We start from the raw sequence: 25,050 nt of genomic DNA, 5'->3' as shown, positions 1-25,050 counted from the left end.
CTCAGTTTTCATTCTTGAAGGCAGTATAGTTATCATTATAGTTATAGTATAGTTGTAGTATATAGTTGTCATTAACTTCTTGCTTTTTCACAGCAATTAATTTCTAAATATTGTGAATGAGGAGGTAGCCTGTTAAATTGAGGTCACCTTTTGTTTCCTCTGTGATTCTGGAACTTATGAAGGAAAGGGAGATGTTTCTCCTGATCACTTGAAACCAGTTCTTAAACAGCTTTGAGCTCTAATACACTGCAAGGAGCTCTTGAAGGTCCTTTCTAAAACAAGCAGCATCTTTGCATTTCCCCAGAGCTCAAATTGTTCATATATGTATAACTGCAAAGCTTTCTGTAGCTTAAAACACAGAGATTTTCTAAGATGAGCTACTATTTATTCTCAATCCTTCACACTGGTAATTGTTCTCAGTAACTATTTGTACAAATATTAAAATAAAATTATTTCTAAATGCTAGTTTTGTTGAAGCAAGAGACATTCCCAAAAGACGTTGCATATTGTAAATGTACTTTGCTCAGAATACATTTGATTTCTTTGTGGTGTCTGAGGGTATAGTTTAGGGTAAGGCAAGTGCAGGCTCCACTGAAACCAGCAGTCCTTGCTTGTCTCATCTTTGACAGAGCATTTCAGCTGCGTCAGTTACTTGCATCAGAAAGCTGAAAAATACTACAGGAAAACAAAAATGGAAGTTGTCTGCCTGGTACAACTGACTAAAACCTCACTGCCAGTGCAAGAGGTAGGGAGAGGAAGCTGGATTGTCTTTTCTACCAGCAGCCCACACTGGTTTTACCTAAATATGTCAGGAAGAATTACCTAAATTGTATTCTAAGAAAGCAAACGACCAGTTTTACTTGTAGGATAGATACAAGATTTAAGAGATAAAAGATACAAGAAAGAGATTACTCATTTCATTTAACAGCTCTTTTAGCTGAAGTGCCTGACACTGTTCTGTCAAGTTTATGAAATTCCTGAGCAATCTTTATTATCATTTTTTCTTAGGCCCTCTAGATTACTATAATGATACATCTTTTTAATGTGTGATTTTTCTCTTGTTTTCCTAGAGAATTGTGTCGCTGTTGTTTCATTTGCTTTGGTCTTAAATTGAAAGGTTGGAGAGCACATGAATGCAAGGGTGGAGGCTGGAGTTCTCTATCTGTCACACAGAACAGACGGGGCTGAGCTGTATCTTAGTTTGTGCAAAAGCAAATCCTGATCTGAGTCTTGCCCTTATGGAGGCTGAGGAGCCTGCACAGGCAAATTCCATACTTGCCGTAAATGTACACCATCATCGGCTTTTGCTGACAGCTTCAGTCAGCTGGCAGAAGAAGCTTCACAACCCGAGACAACTTTTCATTATCCATAACTTAAATGCTTTAACATTCTGGAAATAAAGATCTGTAGCTTAAACTTGGCACAGGGCTCTGTGGGAAACCAGTGAAGCACAAGGAACAACAGAAGGCGAGGAAGTTCAGGCAGTGTAGCCAAGGAGACACCCAGGTGCATCGCAGCTAGTTATCTGTTGCTTTTCTGTGTGAGTCTCACAAGCCTGTGTAAGTACATTGCATTGCTGTTTCCAACAGGATTTAGGAGGGGAATGTAGTGCCAAAGCCAAGTTGGCACTTCTGAGAGGCCAGAGCACGTCACTTGGAGAAGATGTACTGTATTGCTGCTTGAGATGTCAGTATTTGGGCAGAGTCCAGTTGTGGGTTTGCTTGCAGTTTAAGTACTCAAATGAAATGGCTGTGATTATGAACTTTCTCCCTTTGTCTTGATGTAGTCTGGTATAATTTTGTTCCTTATCATTTATCACATTAGAGCCACAGATCTATCAAGTAAATGACAAGTATATAATCAATTGTATTTTCATGATAAAGAATATTGCAAGATTTGTATCTTTCTCTTCTTTGGTATCTGTAAACTTTGCAAAAACCCAGCTAAGCATGATCCTGTGTAAGTAATGTAATGGCTCAACACTAGGTTTTCCATTAACACTTTAAAGATAATTGCTTCCAGAAAAGATCAATTAAGTGCATTTTTGTGGATTCCTGCCATGAAGATGATACTGTAATGGTACAAGTATGCCTTCATGAAGGATAAAGAATATTGGTGCCTCTAGACAACACATATAAAAAACATCATTACAATCTCTTGTTACTTCATATTTGGCTATTGCTTACTTGGGGTTTCTTGTTTCTTTTTTATTTTTTTGCTAAACAGACTTGGATTATCACTTGCTTTTGTCTTCAACTCGTCCTACTTAATCCTCTTGTCAAAGCCCAGAGTTCCTGCGGGAATCCAGTCACAGATGATGTGAATGACATTGCAAAATTGGTAAGTACCTTTTATTTTACGCTATTCTGTACGTTAAAATAGTGTCTAAGGGCACTTATGTTTCTAAGCAAAGTTATTAAGTCTGTATTGAAACTAGGGGAATATTAAAAGAAAATCCATCAACAATCTGTTACTTGAACAAAACCATTTTTTGGAGTGAAAGTAGTTCCAGTGTCAATTGAAGAGATTACCTTGATCAAAATGGAGTGTATGTACATATGTAGTTTCCTGACTACAAACTTCAGTCAAAATTGTCAAAAATCTTTATTTCCTCAAACATTCTTTCAGAGCAGATTGTTCCCCCTGCACATGAAATATTATTTTCTTTGTGTTACTGACTTGGATGGAGCAGACCAGCAGCAAACAGCTGAATTGAAGTAGAAGTCTTTACCTTGGGTATATGAAAGACAAGTGCCATATATAAAAATAGTGTGACATTAGACATCGTTGGAGCAATCAAAGCAGTAACAATTGAACAGGTTTTGCAGTCTTTGACTGTGAGTGGGTTACACACATTATATGTTTCTCTGCTTGCTGCACCCAAAAGTTTAAGTCTGAAGGACTCACAGCTTCATATAAAAACTAAATTAATTTAAGGAAGTTTTAACTGTTACTTAATTTGCCTCTGCATTAACCTGAAAAACAGCATCTGCTTGTGAAGTCAACTAGTGTTTAGCTCCACTGAAGTTAATAATTTTGCTATTTTGCAGTAGTGCAGAATATAACACCGAAGTTTCTAAGAAATAATATATACTGAACACTTAGGAAGCCTATCTTCATCTGTGTATTGAATCCAGCTGAAAATTGTGGCTTCATTGTGGGAAAAAAGTTGCAACATCAGCGTTATTATTATCAAATACTTGTATTGAAACCCCTATCATTTGCTGCCTGTGCAGTGTTCTTAACTTGTTTTCTTTGGTCCTTTTTATACACATTGGCACATAGTGTAAATCTCTAGGTGTGCTCTATAGTCCTACTTAAATGTTTAGTGCTTCAAATTAGTCCCTTTAGGCAGAATTTTGAAGTATTGGCATATTTATTCCAGATAATATTTCATCTCTGGAAGAGTATTAAGCTTCGATGTAAACCTGTTGAAAGCCTGCAAGAACAACAGAATTCCTGTGAGGGCTGGTGAAATTGTGTAGTGCAGGGATAGTAATAACTTTTTGTCAATTATGTGTCCTGAAAACAAAGGCTTTAACTTTCCCTTTAGTACAATCTAAACTTCAAGATCGTATAAATACAGATTACAAAAAATGTGCAAGCAGCTTGAATAATCACGCTGTTCAAGTTACACTGTTCTTCTGCTACTGCCCGGCTTGAGTAGAGTGGGGTTGGGCTGAACTTCTTTGGGCACTACTCCATGAGGATACTGTGTGGTCATTCTCCTGACTTAGACATATCTTTCAGATCACCATACAAATGCAAAACCGAGGTCAAGTTTCCAAGCAAATTCAAAGATACTTTGGGTTGGAGAAATAATAGAGAGATGCAGAAAGTACAAAGCCCCAGACACATAGATTCTCTCTGTTTTGAGTTGCATGAGTTGTTCTGAGAATATTTTGAGGAAAGCCTGTCTCCCTGTTTTGTCTGTGTTAATGTTTGCAGAAATAATTTCAATAAAGTCACTTGAGAATTAAAAAGATAAAGTGAAAATAAGTTTAGTACCATCAGTTTAGTATAAGAACTCTGTTCCAATTAATGTGACTGAATTGCGTGTTGATCATTCTCTTTTGAAATTCTACAACATGGCAACTAGACATTGAGAACAAAATTTTAAAAACTCATAATAAGGTTTAAAGTACTTTTAAAACAAAACTTTGTTAGCTGACAGTGTGAATATGAGAAGGGAGAAACCTGACTGATCATACTACTTTGTAGCAAGTACAGTTTTTTTTATGCTCTATGAACTATATCCTTAGTACATACAAAAAGGACTCCAACATGATACTACTTAAAAATATGGTTCAGGAGACCCTAAAACTCTTGCAAATTGAAATAAAAATTTTGTACCATTTCTGCTTTTTGAAACACAATATATTGATTAAATTGAGTGATATTCCAATGATGCGTGTCTTCAAAATTCAACCCAACCCCTGAGCCGCTCCTCATATGACTCACTCTCTAGATCCCTCCCCAGCTTTACTGCCCCTCTCTGTTGCTCCTCTTGCATTGAGAGGCCCAGAACTGGACAAAGGACTTGAGCTGTGGCCTCAGAATTGCCAAGTACAGGGAGACAATCACTTCCCTGATCCTGCTGGCCACAGTATGGCTGATACAGACCAGAATACCAACAGCTTTCTTGGCCACCTGGGCACAAGTTGGATCATGTTCAGCCAGCCTTCAACCAGCAGCCCCAGGTCCTTTTCTTTCAGGCAGCCACTGTTCCCCTAGCCTGTAGCACAGGATAGAGTTGTTGTGATAAGTGCAGGACCTGGCACTTTGCTTTATTGAACCTCAGACAACTGGTCCCAGTCGACTGATGGATCTTGTCCATCTCCCCCTGCAGAGCCTTCTTACTTTCCCGCAGGTCAATTCTGCCACCCAACTAAGTGACTGAGAGTGCTCTTGGTCACATTGTCCAGATCATCAATAAAGATAATAAATAAACTGATACTGGCTGACCCCAATAATGAGCCCTGGGGAACACTAATCACCACCTCATTGTGGCACCATTCACCAGCCATCCAGACAGTTTTTACCCAGTAAAAGGTGTACTTGTCCAAAGCATGAGCTGCCAGCTGCTCTGGGAGTATACTGTGGGAGACAATATCCAAGGCTTTACTGAAATCAAGGTAGACAACATCCACAGTCTTTCCCTTTGTCTGGAGATTCTATGGGCCTTTAAGTAAAAGTTTTATTTCTTTACTCATCCAAAGAATCTGTGCCTGTAGAACATAGGGTCTTTAATAAATATCCTTCCCTTTCACACTGAGAACAAATTGTAGCACAGAGGATTTTACAGAAGTGTTATGTGTACAGTTACTGCTTATAGTTCTTATGATGTTATCCACAACCTCTGTCACGTTTGGACACAGTGTTATAATAGTTGTACCTAAATGATTTCTTCTCAGCCAGGCTGTCATGTTCTTTAACCTTTTGTCCACATTTGTGAGTATAGTCCCATGTCTGTGTGCAGTAAAGTATCTGTTCAGTGGTAAGTGCACAAATCCCATCACTTAAGGATATTGGCCTCTCTTCCTCCTGTCTCATCACAAATTATCAAACATAACCAGCGCAGAGTCTAGATTCAGTTTGGCATGAATCCTCCTCAGAGGTAGAGTATGATCTCTTTCATCATTGTCTGTCTCTTTCGTCTCTTTCATGTCAATCTGTCCTGAGCCATTTCTCGTTGCTGTAAAGTTATATCACCATCTCTCCCCAGCCATTCAGGTCTTCAACAAAGGTGTGTGATTTGGCTCTTGATGCTTCACAGACCCTTCAAAGTTCACTTTTAAAACTTTCATTGTTTGTCTTGTCATAATAGGAGAAAATTTTTTGTAGTTCTCTGGACAAATAAGTACATTTTTCTTCCAAATTCTTGGTGGATAAAAATCCAGTCTATGAAAAATCTTTTTCTAGCTTCAGCTTCTGTAATTTTTCTCTTCTGTTTGTTCACATGCTGCTCTGACCCTTTATCTTCTACTTATTTCCTTCAAGCTGTTCCTCCTTTTTTTCCACTATCAATGGCAAGCTTCTTGGGTTTTCTTCAAAGGTACTATTAACACTGCCTGTGTTGTCATAACACATGCTGAGTTTGCCCTCAGCTTCTCCTCATTATTTCCATGGTATCTGTTACACTGTTTGTGGTCACAGGAGAAATGCTCCTTGATGAACTCCAGGCAGATTCCCATCCTCTTCCTATCTCATGCTAAAATTCTTTGCAGTATGAATCCATATCCCTCATTTGGCTTTTTCTCCAGTATGTTTCCCCTGCCAAATGACACTATTCTACTACAGTACACCTACAGCTTGCTAAACAGTGCCACAATTCCCTACCTCGTCTTTGTTTATTTGGTACTGGGCTTGCTCCAAGTACTGTAAAGACTCTACATCACTTGTAGCAAACTCCTGAGCATGACTGTGGCAATGTTCTCCTCAGCTTTATTGTACTATAGGGATATGAGAACATGCCTCAGTCAAGACCCTCAGTGAATGTAGACATTAGGTGTCTACTAAGCCTAAGTTATTGGAGAATAAGTAAGGCATGTTGTGCAATGCCTGAAAATGTGGGTCATTTGCCTAATCAACTTTGTTTTGAGCAATAAATTGAGGATAGATGCATGGTTTAACTTGTTTTCAGTGGTCTTAATAAAGATTTTCACTAGCACCATGCTAGACTCACACCAGAGTAAAGAATTGGAGAGAAAGAAATTCAATAACCATAAGGCTTCTGAGCATTAGTCAATGTAAGACCAAGCCAGATTGGTATCTCTTCATAAAAAAATGGCTTGTATATTCTGTAAGATTAAACTTAATCACATTTAGGTAATATAATTTTGTCATATGAAGAATATATCCTAAGTAAAATTATATTAAGAAACAAAGAACAGTTGAACAGTCATTTTTGGTTTTTAACGGTGAGAAGTTTAAAAGAGCATAATTTCATACCTATAGAGAATGAAAGCATGTAGAGAGTATTCATTCTGCACTACTCATCATGTGACCTCCTGCTTCGTTTGTAATGAAGATGTCTGGAGGGAAGAACATTACTTGATGAGCAAATGTTCCGTATTATGAAACTGTAATTGCAGCACCTGTCAATAAAGCCTGTCCCCATTGTTCTTTTCAGCACAGTAAGTTAGCAGAAAGCTGTATCTCTGTAATTGTGCATTTGATTTTGCATAATAATTAGGAATAAGTTGTATATATGTTCGTTAAATATGAACATCAAAACCTACATATAAATAGAATTTTCACTGAGCTGTGCAGAATGTACAGAATATACCTACATATTTTTGTTTCGTCCATTAACAAAATCTAAAATACCTCTTCTTCCATGAACTGCTTCTCTAAAGCAATTTTCTTCTTTTGAATGTTGTAAACACAAACAATAGTCAGGATTTACTGACCAGTTCCTTGCTTGAGACATGCTGTCAAATACTTTGCTTTCACATTACATCTTTGCTGTAAATATGTACTTTACTCTCTCCACCACATTTGATTTTTATTTTTAAATGGATTTAACTCTCCTGAGTGAAGGGCTTATAAAAAATTATCCAGAGTTGTTATGCTGCAAATAATCTGCCACTATGACTGTAAAAAGTGTGAACGGAAATCGTTAGCATGTTGTCTTAAGCCAAATGATGAAGATTTTATTAACTGCTTCATTAGCAGATGAGATAGAGTGGATTGCAGAGAAGAAGGGCAGACAGTGGAAGCTCCTGCAGGAAAAGAAAAGCCAGGGAAGCAGTGAGAAAGAGCCAGAGAGGGACTTTTGACAAGGGCATGTAGTGCTAAGACAATGGGGAATGGCTTTAAACTGAAAGAGGAGAAATTTAGATTAGATATAAGCAAGAAATTCTTTACTGTGAGGGTGGTAAGGCACTGGAGCAGGTTGCCCAGAGAAGTAGTGGGTGGCCCTTCCCTGGAAAAGTGTCAGGACCAGGTTGAATGGGGCTCTGAGCAACCTGGTGTAGTGGAAGATGTCCCTGTCCATGGTAGGGAGTTGGAACCAGATGGTCTGTAAGGTCCCTTCCAACTCAAACCATTCTATTATTCTATGAAAAGAACAGGAAAAGGAAAATAAACAGAGAAAAATTCAAGGTAGAAGTTATATCCAAAAGGAAAATATGTTTTTTCCCATCATATGCTTCAGAGTAAAAATGAAAACACTGACAATGGAAAACGTTAATTTTACTTTATTAACATACTTTATCTTTTGTATGTGTGTAAAAAAATTATATCTGTGCTTGTCTTCTTATAATTTTCGTAACAATCACAATAAAAGGAATTTTCAGAAGCAGTAGCCCTCATTTCGAAGGATGTGACTGCACATAGGTCAACTCTCATGTCAGCTGTTGCAATGAAAGAGTCACTTTTATATCCTTTTTTCATCTCCACATCTGTGTGACCATGAGCATTTTTTAAAACATGTTTGGGCTGTGCAATGTTAAGAGTGCTGTATTAAATATTCAGACCTCTCTATGTCAAAAGTAATCTTACATTCCCCAGTTTGAGATTTTGTTACAACTGGGAATATAGCACTTTCTGTTGGTTTTATATGGATTTAAAGACATAAGTCTAGATTCCCTGCTCTTCAACTTTTCTCAGCCTGTTAGGATATCTGCAATTGCACACAGCCACTCAATCAGAGAAAAAATTTGTGACATTTTAATAGCAGTTCAATGCTTTTGGTTCTATACATTCCTTTGCAAGATTATCAGCTGACATTCTCTATAATAATCAAAACTGTTGCTTCTGTTTAAACCAAGGTAAGTTGTGCAGGCAGGTTTTGTGGCCCCCCCAGATTTGTCACTGTACTCATGGAGTTCAGTAGAGGAACTGATAAAAAAGCCATTCTAGAACTCAGGTGGTTTCAAGGGACAGTTCTTTTCCAAATACCTTTGCTCATGCAGGTCAGAGCCACCTTGTCATCTTCTTGTTGGAAGCCACAGCAGTCAGGCACCCTGCAGTGAGTGGGTGTGCAGAGTCCATTCATTCCTTTCAGGGTCATTCAGCAGATGAAATCCAGTGGTTGGTTTTGGATCAGAGTCTTGGTGGTTAGTGTCCAACGAAATTTCAAGATACATTTCAGCAAAGCAAGGGAGTACAAAATGCAGACCTAGTATAGACATATCTTTCACTCTTACATCAGAGGCTTTACCCTATTTTCTGTGTGTGAGTTGGGAAGTCCAAGTGTGACACAAATGTAACTCCCTCACTTTGACTGAGATCCATCATTTACCAGCACAGCATCTGACATGTGAACTTCAGTCAACAAAATTTTAACAAGTTTTGTCTTAAGGCAGTGAATGTATTTTGTCTTTGACACCCTCCTCCCAGTGATCTTCATTTTTAGTAGTAAATTCAAAAATATCTTATCTGATTCACAGTCTGTCAAGGAGAGAAATATCTGAGGCTGAGCTGTTTGCTCCAGCTCTGACTGAGAAGGTGTAAGAGCACTTGGGCACTTACATTTTTTTAACTGTGCATGAAAAGTGCTTGAGAGGCTCTGATGCTGGGAAAGTAGATTGTATACATAATGCATATCAATTCTTGTAGTGTTCATTGATGTGGAACAAATTTAATCTTCCAGTGACCTTTCTTAAAGAACAGTGGTTTTTGCTGGCATTGCTAAGTGTGGCATCCCTCTAGAGTGAGTATGGGAAACTTGGCACATAGAGTAGCATCTTCACTATCTGTGCTGCTTAAAGTACTGCTAATCCTACCTCTCTAGGCATGCAAAGGAAGCTAGAAAAAAAAATTAATACCTGTTAGTATGCTGTGATGCCATGATGTTTTAAATAAAGGAATAATAGACAAAAAATTTGGATCAGGATTTAGAATAAATCTGATGCTCTAAAGAAAGAACAAATGTTTTGAAATATTTTTCTGTATTTATAGCATCTTGAATCAACTCCTCAAAATGCCAGGTAAATAGAAATTAATATAGAGAATTTTAGTGGTGCTTCTGCTTTGGGAATGTGTAGGTATAAGAATAAGAAAAGAATAAAAGAAGAAACAAAACTGATTTATGGGAGGGAATTTTTAAGGATCATTTATACAGAAACTGTTCTAAAGCTATAGGAGAAAAATAGATATCATTGAGCTGAAAAATTGTAGCTTAGCCCACATAAATTAAAAAATGTTTGGAATTCACTTGTGTTTGGCTGTGTATAAGCATTACCCTTGAAAATTTCTAGAACCACAATGTTTTGAAATAACTGGCTTAATTTTTAATTGAAACAAACTTTTAATGTAAGAAATAAAACATTATTTTTTGCCAAACAAAATACTACCCATAAACTGCTCATGGGGAAAAGAAATCCCTGTGTTGGTTGCTATAGCAGCAGAATCAAAAGCAGCCATAACAGAATGATCTTGAACCTGAAGTAGAAATTCTTTAGCACCAAAGGAGCTACATCTGTGCATATTGTTTTTGATTATGTGGATTTCAAACCAGGATAAGAAATATCAATTGATGCTTTTGTTGATAGATGATAGGCTTATTGTATCATTAAGCATCATGTTATGATACTTTTGAAAAAATATCTCAAAAGACTGTGGATTTGTGGCAGGCCAGTGACTGTTGGACTGTTCATCTCCTAACCCAGCACATTGCCCAGATGTTCAGCCATGTCTCACAGTAGTGTTGGAACCCATCTGTGGCAGATTGTATAGGAAAATTCAGTGGGAACCCTTCTTCCACTCGTTGCCTTTGCTGCAGCACACTTCATGCTCACCCACATCTGCAAAGCTGCAGCTTATGTGTGTGGAAGCTCTCCTTTGCCCCAGGACATTGCTATGATATAATGATATTGCTCAACATTAGTAAGAAGCACAATTGCAAAGTTAAAGTTGTGCTCAAGTGTTTTTCTGACCTGGTACATAACAAGGCAGGCAAATATTTAGGTTCAGATGCATGTTGAAGTTGGATATTATTTAAAGGAAAAAGGGCTAGATACTTCTGGGTCCTCTACTGTCTATAGCAGAGGTAGTCATGTAGACACTTCAAGGCATTAAAAGACAGAAGGGCAGTGGAGTTTCTGCAGTAATGAAAAACATCAGATCACTTCTTCTCAACCCATTGTTGACTTCAACTTTGTTGGGAAGGAGTAGTACTGACCATGATCAGATCAGGTCTGGGCATATTGCAGAGCTGTGGAAAGATGGTTCACTTGTGAGTAAATAAGTGTCAATAGTAGTTCCACAGGAAAGTGAGCAAAAGTAAACATTTTTGCCTGCACCTGTAATTTACAGAAAATTTGTGTTTATATTTCCTAGATTTTGTTGAATGCAGTAATGGAAATAAAGTCTTACTTTGTGTAGTAAGTAATAACATTTTTATTATCTGTTTATTGTAGGTTGGAAATCTCCCAAATGATTATATGATAACCCTTAAATATGTCCCGAAGATGGATAGTCTGGTACGTACAACCACTTCAGGTTATTCCCAATAAAATAGCCCACTGGAACCAGTGACAGCTGTAACATTTTTTACCTAGTCCTATGTCTTAGCAAGTTAGACTTAAATAATGTTTATTTCACTTTTCATATGGTTCCCAAGCATTTATTTAAAAGAAATGTAGAGAGATTTCTGCAGTTCTTTAAAATTTATTTAAGTACAGGAATTCTAGGAAAGTGTTTCTTCATATTAATTTTTTAAATTTTTTTTTTCTGTGAAAAGTCAAATTTTCATTGTGTTGTTATTTCATCAATATTATTTCATTGTATCAATTGAAAAATATTGCTTTCTTAAAGAAATAGGTTCTCTGTAATTGTACTTTGGAACATACTGTAGAAGTCCTTCTTGTTTCAGCCAGTGGAAATGCCACTACAGCACAACAAATACTAAGTAGCCAGTAAAGAGAACCCCAAGTTCAACAAATGGTAGCATCACTAACTAAACAAACCAGTAGAATTTCAAACATGCTTTGTGTTATTCTTTCTTTATAATCCCATATTTAATACATAGTGGTACTTTCAAATAAGCATGATCTATACATCTTAAAATTTTATAACATTTTTATTTTAAAATCATATTATTTTATTGCTCAATCTACTACAAATTTTTGGTTTTCCTCAGTTTAACAAAACAAAAATTGAAATTTTGTATTGAAAACTTGGTTGTTGCATACATTGCAATAAAAAGGAGGAAAGGAAACAAGGTGAAAGTACAAATTGTACTGAATGCTATATTATTTTGAGGCAAGGAAAAAAGTAAGAAAATCATGATTTTGTCAGTGGAACTGAACAACACTGTGCCTGTCTTAAAAATTAATCCTTGTACACGTACATCAGTAGCTGGAAAATATCTGCTAAATGTAAGAAGCTGGTTTTGTGTCTGTGCAAAGTTTTCACTGTAAAAATCTGATTTGTATGTGATACACATAAAAATATATCCTACCCTACAACAATGTGGCAAATCTAGCAATATTCCCTATTGGTATTGGCAAATGATGCCAGAAGCAACATTCAATCCTGAATAACAAGAAGATGGGAGGAGGAAAAGGAAGCTGCAGGATAGTGAAGGGCTCTGAGTTGTTAGGTTATGAAGGGTTATGTCAGATGTAGAAGCGTTTTTAAGAGTTTTGCTGGAAGCTTGAGGTTTTCACTAGAGTTAGAGTACTTTGGAAAACCCAGTTTAAAGTTGGTTCCTTAGACAGGAAAACTCTGCAGAATAAATGCTATGGAAGTCAGGTACTAGGTCACATATAAATAAAACTAATAGAAAATTTTCCATTTCTTAGAATATCCAATATTTAGAGAAAAAGGAAGCAAGACTGGCTGCCACCATCCCCTGACTGCTGGGCTTTTTGAAATTCACAGATCTTGGTGTCTGATGTGATGATATTCACACCTGTGGAGGACAGCTGTAGCCTAAGTGCTGTTTCCCCAGCTTCCAGCCCATTAGCTAGATTGGGGCTGTTCCTCCACTGCACTCCTGGGGATGTTGGCAGATGAAGAAGGTCAGGGAACCTGCTTGAGCCATGAGCCCTAGTTGTTCTCTCTTGCCTCTCTCCATGGTTCAGTTTTGACTGCCAGTATGCAGATTCTTTTCCATTCTTTTCAGTGCTATGTCATCTTGATGCATCATATCCAGGAATTTAGATCCAGTTTACATTTACAACAAGCAGCCAAGAAATAAAAAGGAAGAAGAGAAGTTCAGAGCTGAGGCTTCCATGTTCCCTTTGCACACTGCTTTCAGTCATGGTAATGGCAGGTGCAGCTCTTGGCCACACGCCTTCACAGGGGAAAGTATTCAGCAGTATTCAGATCCCACTTTGCCAAATTCCTCTCTGGGAATTTCAGGTTGTGTTATGCATACCACAGCGAGGCTTGCTAAATAAGTAGGCTTTGCTCTGGTCCATGCAAGCTGGGAAACCCATGGCTTTGCCTAAAGTAAACGCCCTTTGCTCAACTCTGAAGGGATTGAAATGGTGCTCTGCAATTTTTTTTCAATAGATTTTAATCTTCAGTACATGCATAAAGTGGGAAGTGCACCCAAGGTAGCAAGTCCCAAATGTAGATGACTAAAGGTAGGAAGGCAGGGTGAACACAAAGCAGATGGGAAGCCAGTGTAGTGCATGTAACAGGAACAGACTGACCATCCATTAAACAGAAGGGTTGTTGCATTATGCACTAGCTCAAGGCAACTGAGTGGCTTTAAAAGTAGTCTTGTGTAGAGTAAACTGTGTAGTCAAACCTGCAGGTTAAAAGGCAGAGATGACAGCAAGGGGCTGAATTCAGAAGAGGAGATAACATTCAAACTTTTACACAGATCTAGAAAGTAAAAGCCAAATGAGAGCTACCCTGAAGTACAAGGGAAATCACATTTGCAATTGCCCTAAAATGTAAATCTTGGTGAAAGTTTACACAAAATATCAGAGGAGAGCCTCCATTTCTCTTTGCAAATAATGTCATATTTTTCAATTAGAGCAGTTTTATCCCTGTGTTTGGTAGGTATTGACATAGCAAATGATTGCACAGCTTGACATTACTGAAAAGAGAACTTAGAGCTTTTGTGAAATACAGCTTTGTAGGTCAGAACAGTTCAGTTAGTGGAGACTCCCACACGCATGCTAAACCACAGGAGCAGCAAAATAGACTCCCTGCTGGAATTGCCAAATGCTCAGTAGGAGAAGCAGCAAGCTTATGCTAGTCCCTGCCAGAGGAGAATGCTCACCCACAAAACCTCAAAGGAAAAGGTTTTTGAGGTTTCCAGTTCAGGGAAGCACAGTAGTTAGTTCTGTGTCAGTCCTCTCACCCCAAAGCAGAGGAAAGAAAATGCGTTGCCTGTCTCGTGGAAGTGGTGGGGCATGGCACCACATACGCTGCTTGAACAGAACATGTTTCAGCAAGGTTTCTCTGATTTACTTGCTCCTGCCTCCTCCCCCACCTTGTTGTTTTCGAAGGAAAAAGAGGAAGCAGACTCAAGCCAAATGCTATCCATTTTGCTTTCTGTTTCTTTCTTTTTTAAGTCATTGTTGAGATAATTGTAAAAGGTTATATTACTTACTTGCCACTGGTTATCATTGTGTGAGAGAGTTGTACACAGAGGTGGAAATTCAGGTGGAGCTGAGCAATGTATTTACATTTGGTTCTCTAAGCCTAGAAGCCTAATGTAGGTCTGGTTAGTCTTCAGAAATGAGAAGTGTATTTTTTCTTGTCAGAAAGATTTACACATCAAAGCAGAGCAACACCTGTGGATTTTTTTTTTTTTTTAATGCAGGTTTATTGAAGAAATTGAGTAAATGAGATTAAGCCTAGAAGTGTGTACATTGCCAAACATTTGCTGTGTGTTACAGAAGGTGGATTCAGTGGGTGCTGCCTATCCACTGGGCAGCAACTGGAAACTGGTTTAGTGATACTGAGAGTACTTAGGGTTTGTTGGGCCAAGATATTTGTATCTGGAAGGCTTTAATGAGACATTTTCCATATTGGAAAAATAATGTCATATATGGAATAAATTCTCATAACATTTGCCATTAAAATTTAGCTTTTATTGGGAAGGTATTTACAGGTACAAATTGCAGTTCTGACTAATGCATTACCTGTATTTTTGCTGATCATGCCATGTTAGGGATTTTTCTGGGCTGGGTGACTCTTTCCTCTATTTGACTACTGTTATATATGTTATATATAACTAAGTAAAAGCAGTTAATGACTTCCTCTAAGACAGCAAGATGAATTACCAGGTTTCAGTCATGTGAACAGCTGTACAAACTTTGTCTGCAAACTAATTGAATAGGTGTTAGTGTATACAGTGACAGGCTGTGCAGAACACTTTTGTTATCAAAGACTCGGGAAGAAGAAAGGCTTTTAGATCTAGAAACTGTTCCCAGTAATGGCATTTAGTGAAAAAGCTGAAGAGAAAGAATTAACTCAGCTGACTAGTTTAAAGGTGGATAAAAGCACACAGGGATTTCATGCAAAATTTTTATGGAATCCCTCCTGAAAAGAAATTTGAATCAAGGATCTCTGGGGTTAACTGAGTCATGTAAGGTAACAACAATAAATGAAAATTGATATCTAAAGAATTGTTAGGGCAGTAGGAATTGAAAAGAAAACAAATAGGTTAATAAAAACATGGACTAAGGTTCATAGTAACACATTCCAAGGCTCAAATACTCAACACAATGACACTTGGCATTCATTGAGAATTTAATGAAGGGATGGCATTTAACAGACAACCATAAATATGTCAGTATCAATGACAATAGAAATATTACCAAAACGACTGAAGAGAAAATTGGTCAGATTAAAGAAGGATTGTAATTTATACTTTTGAGAGAGTTTAAATTGGAAAGAACAGTCTAATTTACTTTTTGCACATTGAGATGTTTAACCAGTTTTTACAAATATCTGTTATTCAATTTACATCTCTTTCTCTTTTTATCCCCTGACAGCCTAGTCACTGTTGGTTGCATTTGATGGTGCCTGAATTTTCAAGGAGTCTACATAATCTTCTCCAGAAATTTTCAGATATTCCAGATATGTCGGATGTTTTAAGCAACTATTCAATCATCAATAATCTCACAAGGATAATCAATGATCTTATGGCATGCCTTGCTTTTGATAAAAACAAGGTAATTTTATACAGAGTTTCAGCTTTTGTACTGGATATTTATTTTTTACTTTCTGTTGCACAATATTCAGGAATAGTTTAGGAATTTCCAAGGCTGTATTAGATTTGTTTTCATTTCTATTCCTGAAATGCATTGAGTCTTTGTTTAGAAATGCATTGAGTACACTGTGCGAACATAGGTTAATTTTTATCTCCTGTTTCAAAGAAAAATGGCTTAGAAGGAATTACACTATATACAATGGCCTGTATGCAGTTATTTAAAGTCAGAAATGCAGTGATATTCCTTAAGATAATCCATTCTGATCTTTTTGAAACTATCAGAAATCTTCCTTGTGTATCCAGCTTAAATTATATATTTTGCTAGTGACCTTAATGTAAATTTAAAGATGATTTGGTTAAAGTTATTAATATACTCTTAGTATTTATCACAGTGTGTGAAGCTCTGAAAGCTTCTCCATGGTTTAATTAACTTTTTTATACAAAGGCACAGCAAAGACCAGAGGATATTTGTCCATTTCCATGTGTTTCTGGAATCTGACAGCAGCTGGAAGGATTCTCGCTCAAGAGATGTCTGATTTTCTGTGCAGGCAGGGAAGGGGGGAAGAAATTAATTTTCTAGTCTGTTATCCAGATCTGACCAGACTATCAGTAATTCAAAATAAGTTCTGTAGTTGAAGGTTTTGTCCCACTGAATAAAACAGGTAAAATACACCATGTCCTTTAGAGCAAGTATTTTATCTCCCATATACAGTTATTTCTATCAGCTAAGTCCTTAGTTTTTGTAATTCCAACTTTTCAACACCCAGAATGAATCAAATAAGTAAACACTCAGGTGCCTTTAGAGTGGAATAACCTTGTAAGCTTGCCATGTACTTGCATTGCACTGCTGTATTTAGATATTCCCTACTTTTCAATTTCAAACTGAATTATCTCCAATCTTCAGTGTATATATATTTTTTTTCTTTTCTATTTTTGTCCTGATGATTCAAAACACTCAGCTGGGATGTGGTTGGAGTTGAGGAATTTTATTTTGTAGAATGGCAAAGTAAATATCCTGTAGTTCAGCAAAACAACTAGCTATTGATTTCCTTAGAGAATAATGATCTTAAGTCTAGTACTTTCACCATCAAACATAAAATAATTTTGGAGCCAAAACCAGGAGGTTTTCTTTAGGACATACTTAGACCATGTTCTTACCACTGTCCTTCTTCTTAAGAGTACAGAGTAACCCCAGGCCAAACTTGACTTGCTGACATAAAAAAAAAAAAGAAGAAAACCTTCAATCATCACCATGGATCTCAAAATCATGTTGTTTAGTCTGGCATAACAAACGTGTCTGTTAGACCTCAGAGTGACTGGGCTTCCTTGTTTATAGTTGTTTTTATTTTTAGGTCTGTTATCAGGGATCTCTGCCTGTTTCTGAGCAGTGGTGTACCCCAGCTATTGTATTCTGTTCCATATTCTCTTGATGACAATACCAATGAATGTCCTGTTCAAGTGTTCCGATTAAAAGACTCATGTGAAACTTTGCAAAGTAATGTGAAATCAAGGGGGGTTTATTAATGAGGGGAATTTTAAAAAGTCTCTTGGTTTTCAGTATAGGATGGAAGACTGTCTTTCATTCCTTAGCAATTTTGCAACACTGTATTAATAATTCATTTCTATTTGCAAAGCTAATTTGAAATCCTCAGATCAGAAGGTTTCTTTGTTTTATGAAGATTGTATGCAGCTAATCTGGTTGTCTGGAGGTTAAAAATATAAATGATTTTCTATCATCTTTGGATATTTTTATCATTTGTTAAGGTGTTGAAATGAGCATCTCCCTTGACCTTCTTTCAAACTGAATTCTATATTTTACTCCAGGATTTTGTAAAAGAAAATGGTCACCTTTATGAAGAAGGTCACTTCATTCCTGAGGATTTTTTTAGGCACTTTAATAGTACCATTGAGGTCTACAAAGAGTCTGCAGACAGATTGGATAAGAATGACTGCATTCTGCCTTCAACAGTAGGAACACCAGAGAATGGTAAGAGGGGTCTCCTTTTGGGGAGCAGAACTAGGCAGATATAAATGTGTGATTTTCCTTGGATTTCAGAGATGCTAAAGATCTGATACCATGCCTCCATGTCACCTTTTTACTGCAAGTTAAAATAACTACTGACACTGAAGGTTGTGTTACTGTTAGAAGTCAAGTTCTAGTGCCATCACTCCTAGATACATCATTTCTCAGTATAATCAAAATAACCTCGCATTATGCTGCTCTGTGTCTATTCATCCAAAATATATCCTGAATTGTCTTTTTTACATTCTCCTTCTTATCTTCTCTTAATGCTCTATTTGGTTTTATAAGGCGGTAAAAGAGCCAAAGATTACACAACTGAAAGGAGAGGAAGTTAGGACAATCTGCAAGTCACAGCAGCCTCAAGTCACCTCAATTTAATCCCACTTTTCCTGAACAGAGAAATGTTTACTTCATTTGAACATTTTAACAAGCTCAGGTCAAGCTCCTGCAGCCCTTTCTTATCCTTCCAGTAAATGGAGGGTTTGTATTACCTTTTCTTTTACTCTCTCTAGTGACACATATTAGCTTTTTAATTAGGGCAATGTGTCCAGTTGTACAGTTACATCAGTAGTAACTAGAAGCAGATCAGTGCCATAACTTAAGAAGTTGTAAGCAGTAACTGCTTTTCCAGATTAGCTATTCACCAGCAACTCAGCATGTAGACACTTCTGCCTCTTAATAAAACTGCCTTTTTTGGCTTAATCCACTTTATGAACAATCCTACAGCCAGCTCTTAAAACAGCCCTATAGTCATATTAGAGTAGTCCTGTAGCCCATCATCCTATATACAGGGAACTGTATTTTAAGTTTCATAATTCTGACACATTCGTTTTCTATTTAGATTCCAGAGTCGCTGTTACAAAAACATTTTTGTTTCCTCCTGTTGCTGCCAGCTCTCTTAGGAATGACAGCATTGGCAGTAGCACTAGCAATAACAGTAAGTACAAGTGATTGAATATATGTCTCCATTTTGTTCTGGTAGCTGGTTGTGAGAGCTCAGAGGAAAAGAATGTCATTAATTGTGCAAATTAATGGGAAGTTACATGTTCCTGATGGTGTACCATGTGTTTCTCAGCTGTCATACTGAAATGCAATGAACTTATCTAATCAAAATGTAGAGATGCAATCGAGTTACGATTATGTGACAGCAATCTACAACTTGGAGAGGGCAGGCCTCTTCGTTTTGGCTGTCATGAGGTCTCACTAGTCATATGGCCTCAGAAAATTTGGCCAGACACTTCATTTTAATTCTCAGAAAAGAAAGTTGCTCCAAATGAACAGAATAGCTATCCTAAATTGGATGAGGGTACTCATGTGAACAAAGAGGATACCTGTACATTGCATTTTGAGGGTGCTGTCAATCCCAACCAAGCTTTACACCAGCCCTGAGGACAGTCCCTGTGTTTGTTTGGTGTAGTTGCGTAGGGCCACCTCCACAAGTCAGCATGCTTTTGCTTGGGGTTAATGACAAAGTCACTGTCTTTCTGGCAGGCTGTAATCTTCTCTCTGGCATACTCATGTCCACCTTTCTTATCTGTCTTGATCACATTTTACATGACAGCTCCCTGATAAGAGTCCAGAATTGTTGCTGTAAGAGCCTCAACATTACCTATCACGAGGTCAGAAAGGGTATAGGCATCTGAGGTGAAAGGAAACAGTGAAGTTTCAGGGGCTTTTAGTGACATCATGTACAACAAGGTGAACACTATCTGGAGCTTCCCACGTGAACAAGAGGGGATTTTCCTTCAAGGTTCCTGAAATGGTGATCAAAGTTTAACCTTGTTGTTTCCTCGTTCTCGTTTCCCAGACACGTCAAGATGACAACATGTATCTGGCTCTCTTTGCAATTTCCCCTTTTCAATTCACAAGCATCTCTGTTATCTGAATGTGTAATGATGTGACTGGTACTCCCTGTGCTTGAGGAAATATGTGCAGAGGGGCAGCCTGATGTATTCTAGTGGGCACAATGGTAGCTTCTGTTGGTGACACAGTTGCTACTAGGCCTGAGTGTTTCCTCATGATCCTTCTCTTTGGAATGTGTAATCTAGTTACCCTCTGGGCTTTTAGCACCATGAATGCTACCTCGTAGTTGGCTCACAGCTCCTATCAGATTTGAAGCCCTTCTTGATTGCTTTCTAATTAAGAGTAGGTCTTAAGTCATCACAGCCCAGAACCCTCAGAGTAGAAGGAATTAAAAAAACCCCTCAATTTCTGGCTGCCAGCCTGAGTCTTTGGAAAAGAGAAGACTCACTGTGGTAGATTTCTTGCCAGGAGGTCACAGAGCTGTCTGCAAATAACCTGATGAGCCCAGGGCCAACTCTGAGGCACTAGGAAGGGGTTAAAGTATTCATACCTGTCTCTCTCTCAGGTCTGAACATGTGATAATTTTTGCTGTCATTGCTAGAGGAAAAATATTCAGCCACAGCCTGAAGCAATGGGAATGGATCAAGAAGCCAAAAGACAGACAGGTTACAGGAGCAGTTCAGATGAAAGGAGTTTGACCCCATGCAGTAACAGGAGAAGGGGTGCCAGGCAGCGCAGTGGAGTGTGGCACCTGTGTCTGTATTGTGGAGGAGAGTGCAAAAGCAGGATTATTAATCTTGTTTTATAATTGGAACTGATAATCAAGTAGGAAAAAAGCTTAATTAAAATAATGCAGTAAATTGCTTGGCTACCATATGCTGTACAGGTGTGTTTTAACTGATTATCATTCTCTTAAGCAATTTATTAGAAAATTGGATATCAGTTAACAGCCTTATGTAGAAATTACATGAGGACTGCATGTCTGGCTGGGTCTGGGGACAGTTTGAACTCATAATCAGATTAAATTACATTAATTTGGATGCTGACTTGTTACACTGCAGTTACTCATTTGGAGGTTTTTTGCAGGGAGGGAGCTGTGGAATCTATATTGACTGTTTTATTTTTATCACTGTTTTATTCCCTGAAATGGCCTTTAGTGCCAATCGTAGTTTTGTCTTGACTTCATTGCTGAGGAAATTTTGGTTTTAGTTAATCCTTACCTTCTTGGGATGAATGACAGTGACTAAACCTTAGCACTTCCCCTGTAAAGACTCCCCAGCATAGTGTTCCCCTGACTTCAGTATTGTTTTCAGAAAAGCACCACTAAATTCAAATTTCAAAAAGGAAAACATTGAGAAAAGGGGAAGCTTGAAGAAAAGTATCTTCAGACACAAACTACAGTAATTTTTTTTAAAATTAACCCTTTAATTTTAAACAGTTTTAAGCTGAGTTATTTTTCAGTTTAATAGTTTCTAGAGCATTTAGAAGCATTTAGTGTTTGCAAAAGAACCCCTCCAGATTAATATATATCAATACAGTCTATTAATACAGTCTATGTAGTCAGATGAGTTGAACTGCCCCAATTCTAAATTCAACTTAGACAAATGTGAAGTGCATCATCCAATAAAATAATTTGTGAAATATAATAGAAATTGTATATAAATTAGCTAAGTTACATATTTTTATTCTTGCTACTTTTGTTGAGTCATATTTCATGACTCCATTGTTCTTACATGGCAATAAAATTAAACTACAATAATAGAGTCGAATCTCAGCTAAATATGCACAAAAAGTCTTAGCTCAGCCAAATGAAAAATAGAACAGTTATGCTATTGTAATTGGTTTTTGAATGGTAATAGTGCTTTATTCATTTTTGTATATTGAATATAGACTTGTAACTTGTTTCTGCTTCATCTTTTCTCAAAAGCAGAAAGATCTTTTCTTATTTCTCATAAAATTCTCAAAAGACTACAGCCACCATCCCAAATTTATTTAGGCTGCTTTGTTTTTTCCTCTTTGTGTTACCTGACTGTAATCCACTGAAGTTCCAATTAGCTGTTAAAGTTCCAGTCTTGCTCATATTTTTCTGCATGATTATACCACACATGGTCTAGAGGATGTAGATGAGAGGGTTCCTATGTAAAGAAGAAGGTTCAGGATAAGAAGTCTAGAGTCCTAATCTCTTCTTTCAGTGGCTGAAGCCATCAGATGAATTTCATGTTGCTCTGATCAAAGCTTGAACTTACTAGCTATGACTAAAACTTCTCCTTCAGTTGAATGCCATAACGTTCTTTAACTTCATGAAGAGCTCAGTGTTGCCTTCTTACATTTTTGTCTGTAATTTCCTCATAATAATTTAGCTCTATTATTTAGTACTGAGTAGCTCAAAGAGCATGTAAACACAGAGATCTCTGTAACTGTTTTTAGGAAGAAGGTCTACTTTTCTAATTAAGCAAAAAATACCATAGTTTAATTCAGTAATTGCACAACAATTTTAAAATGTTCACCCATGGCTTAATGCAATTGGTGCTGCTTTCTGTACCTTTGTTCCTTTGTTACAAGTTAATAGTTAATGGAAAACCCTAATGAACAGGTGAGAGCTGCTCTGCATTTTTACAGATAAGATCTTGTGGTAATTGTGTTGGAACTGAGCAGAGGTAAACTGGAAATTCCTTTGAGACATATATGGCAAAAAAAAAAAACCAAAAAAAAAAAAAGCCAGTGCTTTCAATCATAATCACATATGGCTCAATGTAGGAAGTGGCTCAAAAACTTCATTGTGTAGCTGAATGACTTTTAATGTAAATATATTTTGTTTACAGCTTAACATCACAATGTCCATGAAGACTATACATAAATCAGCATCAAATGAGTTCACTTCCTTAGGGAATCTTCCACAAGATACAGAGTGAGAGCTCTGAGAGGTGCTGGCCTGCATCCACTCCCTTTTTCACTCTGCTGGATAGAGTCAGCAGTTCCTCTGGCATTGCCCAAAGTGTTCATAAACTTATTGGTACACCTGATTTCTGCTATTCCTTCTCCTGCTCTGCCTTTATAACTGATGGGAATCAGAATCATTCTGTGTAGAGTTCCAAAGTTTCTAACAGACAAAAAGGTCCCTGTGGTAGCCAGCTTTCTTTCTTTCTCTGCATTTTCTTCATTAAGACAAGTCCCTGGGAAGTTCTCCAGACTGAAAATTCTTCAGCCTGTTCTGTTTTAAATTTTAATATAAATAAAAGGCACATGAAGAAACCTGCCATGACTCATTTCATTCTCCACAGATCTTTCAAGAGAATTTTTTCTGGACTTGAAAGTGAAATTAAATATTCTGGTTTTGCTTGCTTTTTAAGGTAGTTATGGATTACTTAACTTTCAAATTAATACATACACTGTCAGGTTGTGGAAAATCTGTTGTTATTTTTAAAAGGCAGGCTAAGAAGAGCATTATAATAGGACTGTATTTAGGCTCGATCCCTGGATTGCGTGTCCTCACATGGAAAGCAATTTATAAATTCCTTTCAGTTTTCCATAGATGATTAAGACATCATCTGCATTGGAGATAACTTCTCAGAAGTCAGAATTTTCCAGTTTTAGATACCTCATTATAAAGGGGTCTCTTCTGTTGTCTTAAATTGCATTAAGTTTGTGAAAAATACTGTTAAAAACAAAGGTACAAAATTATCACTGATTATCCTGCATGCAGAATATTTCTCTAGCAGTTCATGTAAAAAACAGCATGCTTGCCATGACATGCTGCCCAGCACTGTGGGTAGGCAGAAGGTTTTTGAGGTTATGCACTCTACCATAACATGTTATCAAACACATTATGCTCTACATGACCCGAAGAGTCTTTCCTTTGATTTTTATTTCACTTTTCAATTATTTTTTCTGAAGTTTGCGGGGTGGAATCCAGAAAACGTAGCCATCCCCATATGATTTACATAATTTAGCTGTAAAACTCAGCAGTCTCTCACTGAGAAGAATGGCATTAGGCAAATGAGGATTCGTTTTTACTTGCTTAGAGCATAAGAGCAATATCAGAATTTTCTTCTGAGAATATGAACAATATTCTCAAGAATATTGTTTATATTCTCAGAATATATATTTATTGAATTTATTGAATTTATTGAATATTGAATGTATATATTATTGAACTTATTATGAATATATTTATATTCAAGATAAACAATGACAGCAGAGCATTTCTAGTGTTGTTCAGGTTGGCCCCACCTACTTGATTTTGCCCAGTTTTCTTGCAGATCAGCTCTGCAAGCAAACATCCTCTGTGCCTAATCTGAGACAGAAAGCTAGAAAGGTTATGTCTCCCCAATTAATGTCTGCACTTGGCTTTAATGTCTGAGCAGCGAGAGGCAGACTAATCACTAGCCTCTCTTTTTCAGCTGATGTTCACCTCTGTAGAACTTTGTCTGCTATCTTTCCCTTCTGTAGACAGATTTCTTTCATGGTAAACTGGCATCAGTTCTGCTTGACTGATGTTTCCTTTTAGTATGCCGAAGCTACCAGATATAGGTGAAACTCAAGCCCCTACATTCAGAACCTAGACTTTGTAAACAGTGTGTGAGACACAGAGATGTATGTAGTATATGAATATATAAGATGTAGATTTTATGTTGTCTTGTTATTTCTAACAACGTTGAGCCTAGAAAACACAGCTGAATTTCAGAGATAAAAAGAATATTTGTCTAAAACTTGAAAAATGTCAACAGAAAAATCTGAGAGTTGAAAATGAGATGCTAGTTAATTGTAAGAACACTTCTTTCTAAACTAATGTATTTTCTTGGAGGCTGTTTAATAATGTACTAAACACATGTTGTTTGACCCAGAATATCATACTGTGTGTGCATAGACATTTGCTGTTTGCATGAGTCACGCAAATTTTGAGTGCTGTCAGTTCATTTTCATTTCTGTGTATCCAATCCCCTGCACTTTTCCAGTGCTTACAGTTTGGTTCTTTTTCTGTAATCTGTCAATACACCCACCATTTGAGCTGCAGACACGCAGTTTGAAATGAACCAAACCTGCGTGCACGACATCTAAAACACCAGTCTCCTGAGGTTCACTTTGCATTTCAGGA

General features: G+C 37.3%; 1 protein-coding gene across 3 annotated transcripts in view; it reads left to right on the top strand.

Moving 5' to 3' along the window:
- The window catches only part of KITLG (KIT ligand), a 56,575-nt gene that overhangs the window by 23,257 nt on the left and 8,268 nt on the right, over positions 1 to 25,050 (top strand). For 2 of the 3 annotated variants that reach the window (XM_041409781.1, XM_041409780.1), the window contains exons 2-6: positions 2,227 to 2,340; positions 11,367 to 11,429; positions 15,912 to 16,091; positions 17,954 to 18,116; positions 18,994 to 19,089. In XM_041409781.1, coding sequence (XP_041265715.1) covers positions 2,227 to 2,340; positions 11,367 to 11,429; positions 15,912 to 16,091; positions 17,954 to 18,116; positions 18,994 to 19,089 — 616 coding nt within the window. The remainder of the gene's footprint in view (positions 1 to 2,226; positions 2,341 to 11,366; positions 11,430 to 15,911; positions 16,092 to 17,953; positions 18,117 to 18,993; positions 19,090 to 25,050) is intronic. The other variant, XM_041409783.1, reaches the window with a different exon arrangement.

The sequence above is a fragment of the Onychostruthus taczanowskii genome, unplaced genomic scaffold (assembly GCF_017590055.1).
Source record: "Onychostruthus taczanowskii isolate IOZ18803 unplaced genomic scaffold, ASM1759005v1 scaffold31, whole genome shotgun sequence".
In the NCBI taxonomy this organism is placed as follows: Eukaryota; Metazoa; Chordata; class Aves; order Passeriformes; family Passeridae; genus Onychostruthus; species Onychostruthus taczanowskii.
This window is presented reverse-complemented; position numbering and strand designations above follow the sequence as displayed.